Source organism: Austrofundulus limnaeus, unplaced genomic scaffold, assembly GCF_001266775.1.
Source record: "Austrofundulus limnaeus strain Quisiro unplaced genomic scaffold, Austrofundulus_limnaeus-1.0 Scaffold220, whole genome shotgun sequence".
Classification (NCBI taxonomy): domain Eukaryota; kingdom Metazoa; phylum Chordata; class Actinopteri; order Cyprinodontiformes; family Rivulidae; genus Austrofundulus; species Austrofundulus limnaeus.
The window spans coordinates 857,494-867,260 of record NW_013952622.1 but is presented as its reverse complement, the minus strand read 5'-3'; the positions used below and the strand labels follow the sequence as shown (position 1 = coordinate 867,260).

At 37.1% G+C, this 9,767-nt stretch overlaps 1 protein-coding gene across 2 annotated transcripts in view; it reads right to left on the bottom strand.

The window, feature by feature from the left end:
- tspan4b (tetraspanin 4b) overlaps positions 1-9,767 on the bottom strand; it is a 21,849-nt gene that overhangs the window by 9,905 nt on the left and 2,177 nt on the right. Inside the window, exons 1-4 of one of the 2 annotated variants that reach the window (XM_014019429.1) lie at positions 7,977-8,008; positions 3,270-3,339; positions 2,366-2,557; positions 720-794 (exon numbers count right to left, since the gene is read on the bottom strand). In XM_014019429.1, coding sequence (XP_013874883.1) covers positions 720-794; positions 2,366-2,557; positions 3,270-3,338 — 336 coding nt within the window. In that variant the 5' untranslated portion in view covers position 3,339; positions 7,977-8,008. Of the gene's footprint in view, positions 1-719; positions 795-2,365; positions 2,558-3,269; positions 3,340-7,976; positions 8,009-9,767 lie in introns of those variants that run through there. The other variant, XM_014019428.1, reaches the window with a different exon arrangement.

Sequence of the window (9,767 nt, the reverse complement as noted above, 5' to 3'; positions counted from 1 at the left end):
GGATAGGTGTACCTAATAAAGTGGCCGGTGAGTGTATGTTTCTGCTTTTTTTCTAATTATGTCAGTTTCGGTTCTCCATACTGCAGATCTTGGAAGAGGTAAATCAGTGACTGAATCAGGTGTGTTGGAGCAAGGAAAAATGTAAAACATGTATGGCTGCGGCCCTCGAGGACCAGGATTGCCCACCCCTGGTGTAAGGCCTTGGGCCCTTATCAGTAGCAAAACAGCCCAGACTGTCCCCGGCTGCTCCAAGCAGAGACTCACCAAACTAAAAACACTCCTCCCCTCCTATAATAATGYTACAACCTTTTAACTTCTTCAGGCTCTTCCTGGTTACACCCCTGGAGTTACCTTTATGTCAGACATGTAACCAACTTTTGTTTATGCTACAGAAAGGACACATGAAAAGACACACCAACTCTCATTTTTTGTTTTAAACTTTATGGCTGCAATGACKGGAAAGCATAAAATAAAAGACTGGATCTAACATTCAGGTAATCAGTAATAACATTTCCTTCATCACAATGCTGCACTTCAAACTGCACGTTTACTTGTTCCTAGAGCTTCTAAGAGTAAAACGGGAGGCACACGTGCCTTCTTCTGTAAATTATAGAGTGACACAGCACCCTCAGCACCCCTACCTCCTTTGCCCTTCTTCAGGACTGTGATATTTAATTATATGGTATGTCTGACAGGTATAGAAGCAGTTGTGATCTCACCTTGTCATGGAAAAAGTGTAGCACCAACACGAGAGTGACCTCTGTCAGGACCAGGACCAGGAGGATCACAAAGAACTGTAGAACACAGCAGGGTGATATATGAGGGCTTAAATACACCAAAGATCTTCAACTGCAACTATGTTACACATTGTTCTTGTTCTGTTCTTTAATAATAAACATGTTACATTGCTTTTTAAYGGTTAGTATGCTGAAGTTTGGCAGRGGTTTGGCACATTATAAACACAAAGATAACAGTAACAATGAAGGAGAACCAGTAAGAAAACCCAGTCCTGTTTGYATCCACAGCTCAGACTCTACAGACTCATCAGTCAGAGGTCAAACGGGTCACAGGAAGTCAGACTTTACAGGACTGCACTGTTTGTTGTGATCTGTTACAGTCKGAGGTGAACTGAGACTTTTAGATCTTATTAGATCTGGGCCTTCAGTTTGATCAAATCCGTGCTTTAAAAATATGTTGCACCAATAAATTTATGCTGCAACATTYTCTTCATGTTGTGTTCAGATTCATGTAAATTCAGTAATCCACACAGAAATATTAACAATAACACACAGAACTTACTGTTTCTGTAAAARCAGATATTGCTGAAATCTTTAGAACTGTAAACCAATATGAGATATTTAACACTGAGTTTTATTTTTCTGTAGAGAAACTACTYTTACAATGGGGACTTTGTCATTTATGTTGTACCTGAATGTTGTGGTATTGTTGTTTGTTGGTTTTTTTAGGGATGTATAGGGAATTTATGTTWACTATCAATCATTTCAAGCAAAGAAGAGATTAAATGCTCCACATGAAGTTTGTTCCACAATAAAAACCTGTATAGAAGTGTAATAAAATATATATTTTAAGAGCAGGTTATGGGACAAAGTTATTTTCTCTGAGTTGTTCCCAAACACAACATAAAAAACATGTAGACACTGATTGAGCTCTAACCAATGAGAACGCTCCTTCAGACATCTTTCTGCCTGGAGACATTATAAAACAATCTGATTGGATAACAACATGGTCATGATTTAAATACAGATTCTGGCTCAACTATAAAGTATTTGACAGAAAATAAAAGAAATTTGCCAAAACAAAACCAAGCTTCATTGAAAATATATAATTAAAATTAAACGGTTATTAAAATAAAACTTTAAGGTAACATTTTGTGTGCTGAGTTCTCTTCTGGTTCTGATTTTTACACAATCACAAACATATCTCCTCAGAATGCAGAGAGATCACAGCCAAGCTTTGATAGACTTCAGGTATATTTTAACTCAAAATATTCTTTTCAAACAGGAAGTGATAGCTCTTTTTATCTTTTCYTATCTTCAGATTAAACACGAGAGAAGATCCCAGGAGAGACTGCTGCTTGTGGTTCAAGAGTTTTAAGATCTGACTTACAGTTTTTGTTCAAAAACTGTTTGTTTTAGGTTTACTTTTCAGTTTCCATTTCTGTCTGTCAGAGTGACAGACATAATGAGCCACTGGCAGCAGCTTTGACCCTTGTTCTTTTTGCATGTCTTCAACAGTTCAGACATCAAATGTAAGCATGACGTCAGGCTGGAAGTCAGACTTGTCTTCAGACATACTGGTCAGTTCTTCTGGTCGTCTCTTAGTATTTGTGGTGAGGTTTTCTTACTGTGAACAGCAGGCAGCGCTGCTCCTTCAGAGCGCCCAGACAGCCCAGGAAGCCTGTTATCATGGTGATCCCAGCAGCGACCAGCAGCAGGTTGGCAGCAGAAAGTGAGGGGAAGGAGAGAGGAAGAGAGGAGAAGTCTGCCTGTGTGATGGACAGCCACACTCCAACACCAAACAGGCCACAGCCYCCCAGCTTTAAAGACAACACATCAGTGTTCAAACACCGATATAACCTGCTCAAACTCTGACATTTGTTTACAAAATTTAATTTATTACAATCAAACAACAGCATCACTGTGAACCATGAGGCATCATTATATTCCTCTTGTATTTTTATACAATCTAACTTCTTCTGCAGCTTTTGTGTTAACATTCAGCTCATTCAGAAGAAAAGTGATTCGACTTTTAGATTTTGTAACTTTTCTACTTTGACATGTTTACCTTTTTTTGTATGTTTTTGTTTTACAAAGATGTTCACATGGAAATACACTGAGATCTCTGAAATACATGCCTCAAATCTGATTCAGCTAACATAATCTGCTCTTCAGGTTTTAGATTTCAGATACTCTTCTGCTTTTTGGTAGTGTTTTGCTACTTTTAGCCTTTAGCCAACATTTTGTTATTCTTAGCTTCCATTAGCCTTTTATTACTTCAAGCATTTTTCTAGCACTTTAGCTATCGGTACTTTKAGGTTTTAGCTACTCTTTGTCCACTTTTAGAATTCTTGCTAGCCAGGCTAGTTCATACGTCTTTTAGCTTTAACGACTCAGATTCTGCTTCTTTAGCCAATTTGGACAAATTATTCAACATTCAGTGTTCAGACTGTCTCGTTGCAGCAAATGTTATTTCTTTACTAATWTAATATATAAAACATTTTTATCAACTTGAGCTGTGGTGGTACTGACCCAGAAGATCAGATTGAAGACAAACATCAAGTATTTAACGCAGCACAAACACCTCCGAGATGCCGACATCCTGTAAAACAACAACAATTAAACTGCATTTAAAACAAACAGAAAACAAAAACAACAAACAATTACATTATATAAAATTTACACATTTTGTCAACATCTATCTATTTGTTCCTCGGTCTTCATGATGCCATTTGATGATGCTCACAGAACATTAGGATTGATACTCAGATTAAATTACACACAGATGGACTGACCACTGCTGCTCTGGATTGTAATTCAGAGTATCAGATATATTTTTTCAGCTATAAGTTATTTTCCTTTTACCACACGTGTTTCTGGTTGTGGTAAACAAGTGATATGAAAACATTTTTACAGATTCTTTCAGTCTTTTATTCTGTGTTCATGAAGGTTATTCTTGGTCAAACACTAAAACTCACTGAACACAGGAAGTGATACAGCTGACAACAAATTCAGTAAAAACAAAAAAAAAAACGTTTTACTTGTTTTAACTTGCTTCAAGATTTATTAATAAAAAGTTATTTTTGTTCAATTGTTTTCCGTTTTGTTCCCAGAACCAGATGAGACAATGCTTCAGTTCCTGTAGTTTCAGTCCTTCAGAAAAAATATCAGCTTTCTGTTTTTTTACTGCCACCACTGAAAGGCAAAGGCAGACAAAAATGTTATTGCCTGTCTSTGTCTGTTAGCAAAATATCTCATTGTCTAGTGTTTGAATTTTTTGTCAGTCTTCCAGGAAATAATCACAGGGCATACATCTACAAGTCTTTAACTTTAGAAGCCAAAACAAACTCGCAACAGCCTTAACATGCGCGGACTGTCAATTTCTTAAAACTCCTTTAAAAGCATACGCTAATTAAATCAATTAAAAGCATACACAAATTAAATCAAGTTCTACTCAAACGCTTTGAGGAAATTCACAAACTTGTTTCTGTGTAAAGCAATCAATATTCTTTTTTTTTTGCTTCAGCAGTGATAACTTTTGTAACTGTAACTAGTYTTTAGTTGTTGAAGTTAAAATACACAAAAATCAAAAAAGAATTTCTCACTTAACATTGTTTACATTAAAAAAAAAGTCCCAGCTCATGAAAGGAAAGAGGTATTTAGGGGGAAAATTAGGCTAAAATATAAATTCCCAGCTGTAGAAAATTCAAACGTGGTGGTAACAGTAGCGTCACAAAAGAATATCTGAGACATAATATAATCCAGCATGTCGAATTAATATTTGGACTAATGTTCACCAAATGTCCAAACTGGACAAATATTTCCAAATACTGTTATTTCTAAATGCGTCAAAGAGACTTCAGTGAGGGCTCAAATGAAAGGTAAAAACCCCATAAATCATATTCTAATCATTTTCCAAGATGACAATGCATCGTGCCAGAGGGCAAAAACAGTGAAGGCATTCCTTGGAGAAAAGACACATTCAGTCGATGTAAAGTCCTGCAAATAGTCCAGATCTCAACCCAATTGAAAACCTGTGGTGGAAATTGAAAAAAAAAAAGTCCACAAGAAGGCTCCGACCTGCAAAGCTGATCTGGCAACTGCTGTCAAAGAGAGTTGGCACCAAATTGATGAAGAATACTGTTTGTCACTCATCAAGTCCATGCCTCAGAGACTGCAAACCGTTATAAAAGCCAAAGCTGGTGAAACGAAATACTAGTGATATATTTTGAATGGTCTTTTGTTTGTCTGCTTTTCATGATTCCATACATTTTTCCTCAGAATTTAGTGATTCCATACTTTTTTTCCCTGTGCTTGGTCAATAAAAGTAACATTCACTGACTTCCACAATGTTTTCTCTTCATTTCTTTGAGTGTTCCTGAAAGCCAACAAGTTGCACTTTGGAATGAACTTATTATTGCAACATGTTTTTGATCTGAGTTTGTTTTACAGAATCAAATGTCTGAATGAGTGCTCATCCAAGACTGGATGAGCATGTGATTCCATACGTTTTGCCAGGGGTTGTATATTTTGTACAATTGCATGTATATGTGTAGATGTATGTAGAATGTTTATACTTGTACCTACACACATAATGCACACACACTCACTTTTATCCACTTGAATAATTGTAAAAAAATAAAAATTTTAATTCATGTAAAAACATAATCATGCATTGACTTGATCAGCAATTTTCAGCCTCATTAAACCTCTTTCTCCTGCAGCAGCAACAGTATTGCRTTTTAAATTTTTAAATATATGTTGATATTCTCTAAACGGCGTCATTAATATTTCTAGTTCCAGTGCAGAGAAATGTACATCCAGTCTTCTTATTTTCTCCCTTTGCCATGGTGAATCACGTGGGCTTTTGCTCCAACTTAACTCAGGGGTAACTTGACTCAGGATTGAGTTACCCAGTTGATATCAGCTGTTCTGAAACAAAAAATCCTGAGTATAACAGAACGAGGTAGGTTGATTCAGAGTATCCGCCTTCTAGGGTTTGTTAAGCCTGCTTTCTGAAACGGGGCCCAGGTGTCCCTGTAATGGACTGGAGACCTGACACAGCCTCCACCCCAACCCAGATTAGGAACCAGGAGGACATAATGGATGGATTTTTTRATAGCAGGAAACAGACATGTTTGGAGTTAGGTGTGTGTGAGGGACAGAGAGAGGGAGACTCATATGAAGAGAGCAGCAGAAGTAAATTAGCTGTGTGTTTAGCATGAGATGTGGCAGTGCCTACAAGGTAATTGGTTACACAGCTGAAACATCAGAAAGAAACTCAAAGCTGATTGGTCAATTCTACAGTTAATCAGTCACATATCCCACAGACATGTGGAGCTTGCTACACGTTTTTGGCTCTGGAGAAGCTATACTGTATAACCACCCAGTTAGTCAAAAGTGGTGTAAATCAAAAGAAGACAACTAATAAAATCATTTTAATGGCTTAAAATGCAAATATGAAGTTCCTGGCAGRGGGGGAGATGATGTAGAGGCTGAAAGTAACTGCAAATTGTCAAAGTTCCTTGGGCAGTAGACTGCAGGTTAATGTTTATAACACTAAAATCTGAGGTGGTAGTAGCTGAGAGTCGTCACAACACATGCACCAAGTCAGCTCTGTTCTCTGTTAGCAAAATATCTCATGTACAGGGTGTAACGAAACTGTCAGAAAGTAATCACTGGGTTAACAATATTTGGAGTCAATCCTATTCAAGATGGCTGCCACAGCTACCTGACATTAGCTAACACAGAAGCAGCTAAATGTTGATGCTGTAGCAGCTGAGGATGATCTTCAASACATACTGTGATACATGCCTGACATCTTCTGATAATAAATTAGCTCAAGTAGAATGTTTTCAAAGTTTGACCAAAACGTCTCCAACTCTGTCACTTCTCAGCGAGAAGTTTTATTTTCTTGCTCTAACTGTGCTGAGAGTTTGTGTTTCTGAGCACGTCTTTGTGTTCCTCAGCCACCTTCTACAGGAAGTTTAACTGCTGACAGGAAGGAAGCTCCCTCCCTGCTCAACACAACAAATTACACAGCCGAAGGGTCCGTCCAGCTGGAGGTCATAGCTAACCAGGAGCAAACACCATGTCCACATAGATAGCTCACACTCTGTAATACTCTGTAAGGTTACAAATGGCCTTTTTTCCACTAGRGCCTCTACAGCATGGTCCAACTTGGTTGAACTCTGTTCAGCACGGTTAGGGTGGTTTTCCATTACACTTCACAAACAACTCTGGTGGGTAGGTTCTTTGTAACGTTGGGCAGTCCCAGAGTCCAAAAATGGATACTATACCTTACCAGCTGGTGGTGGTTATGCTCCATGAAGCTATTTGCCACATAAAACATAGAAGAAGAAGAAGACTCCGAAAAGATATGCAACACAACAGTGAAGGGCATAGTAGTGTTATTGCAAATGATAGATTGAGTTGTTGTGAGAGAAGCTCTTGAGACACAACCAGTGACTCCACCCCCAAACCAGTCAGTGACCAACAGTCTTCTGACGTTGTGTTTACACACCAGCATGGAACCACAGAGAAGTTCTGGAAAAGGGTCTGGTTCCATAAATCCTTAACCGTGGAGAGCCAAGTTGAGCTGTGCTGTAGAGGTGTTAGTAGAAAAGAGTCATCACAGCAGGGAAAACTGAAGGTGGTTTTACACATACAGAACTAATGTGGAATATTCAGTTTACATCCAATGATTACTTTCTGAAAMACTTTATTAAATCCATCCAATTTAAGAAYCTTATTGGGGTTTGRTTTTAAAAGCACTACACATTTTATAGTCTTTTCTTAGGTGAATAATGTCTTTATTGTGTGATTATTTTTGTGATTAAAATGATGATTTTATGTACTGACTGGTCTGAGTGGCTAAAAAAAACATGGTTGCCCAGGGGAGGAGGTACAGTTAGTTTAGATGCATGCCTGGACCAGGGTTATCATAGTTAACTAAAACTAACTAAATAATGAAAACTGAATTTGAAAAAACATTTTAGTTAACTGAAATAAATAACAACTGCAACAAAATGTAAAAACGATAACTAACTAAAACTGTATAGTCTTCTCACAAAACTAACTAGAACTAACTGAAACAACTGATAGAATATTCTTAGTTTTAGTGTTTGTCAATTTATTTTGAGCCATGTGGACTGATTAAAGTAATCTTTTTTTTCTTCAAATTGAACAGTTTCACATTAAGTTGCACATTAAGTTGCACATCATGGTCTATAACGTCACCTGTTTACAGTCTGCTGCTGCTGCTCAGCGCTCACCTGCAAAATGACGACAACAAAAATTGGGAGAAAGAAGTAATGTCTGATTTAGGATTTCTTTGAACATGACTGTGAGAAAGTTAAAAGCGTCTTGTAGTGGAAACAGGTAAATAGAATGAGTGGAATACTTCTTAAGGGACTCATTGAGTATCTTGACAAGCAGCTTCTCTTAGTAGCTGTAGCCCAGCCAGCACCAGGATCTAACAACTATTTTCACCTTCTTAAAACAATTGTCCAAGTCCTTTGTTGGTGAAACTGAGTTATGGGATTATTTTAGGAAGGTGTTACTATAACAGACTGCTTTGACTGATGATCAAAAAGCTGCTGGTTAGTTATGGTTAGTTAACTCACAGGAACACTTCAAGCTGGAGGATGCATTGGCAAATATGTTTATTCAAACTACAAAAAAACTAATACTAGAACTAATAAAAACTAAATTAAACTAAAACTAAGCAATAAAAATGTAATAATAACTAATAAAAACCAGCAAATCCATGCTAAAAACTAATAAAAACTAACTGAATTAAAAGAAAAAATGTCACAACTAAATAAAACTAAACTACAATGAAAAATCCAAAACTATTATAACCTTGGCCTGGACATGAAACAACGCATAATAAAAATGTTGATTTTAACACTAGGAAAGGAAATAAATATGAGGACCTGGTTTCAGATGTAGGTTGACCCATTTTAATGATGCAATGAAAATAGGCGGAGTCATGTCCTGAAGAAAATTATGTAATGAATTTGTTTCCTGAAATGCTTTGCTGAATGCATGGGGAGAACGCATTAAGCCTGCAATTCAGTCCAGCGCTGGTGTGGTTTTATGACTTCTTTTCACATTCAAACATTCAAGTACTGACATATTTTACATGAATACGTAATAAGGTAAATGAACACGTTTAAATTTCTTTTCACAGTGGTTGAATAGATTTTTGCTAACAGATTAGACTTGACAGTCCTCCTAAATCATGACAAAGCTTTCGAAACACATCTTGTACSATCGGTTAATGCTCAGAGTTTCAGTTGGGGATGACTCTCAGCTACCACCGTATCAAATCAGGGTCAARATCTATAAAATGTATTGAGTTGTATTTTCTAAGGTCAGATGTCTGCAGCAGTTCATCAGTTGTAGGTGCACATCTCCTGATTATTTGCTGAAAGTTTCAATAAAATCCATCATGTGGTTTATGAAATATTTTGCTGACAGACATAAACGTGCACAGATGGACAAAAATATTATTGCCTATCATCTTTTAGTAGTGGCTGATAAGATACACATCAGAAAAACACCATATACACACACACACACACACACACGCTCAACATATAACTTAATGTATAACCTGAGAATGAAGATCGTGACTAAGTTAGACATCTATGACCTGCAGCTCTTGCCAAAAACAGGTTTCCTCTGAAAACCTGTAGAAGCTGTGAATACAGCTCTGTCCAGTACTGACACCATCAAAGATGCAAGTGAGCTTGTTTTCATCACAACATGACGCTGGAAGCTAAGATTAAAGCAACACAGAGAGAAATCAGACAGCTGTCACAAACTGAAAACTGCACTGAAGAAAAACATCACAACTGTCCATACCTGAGGCCCTACAGACTGCCAACACCTCATAACTCTGACTCCGTTTGTAAAGTTACACAGTCAAAAATTACCACCAATATTTTTTGTTTAATTTAGCCTTTTACAAGAAAAAAAGAACAGATTTATTTTTAAAAGTCAGTTTTTCACCATATGATTCAT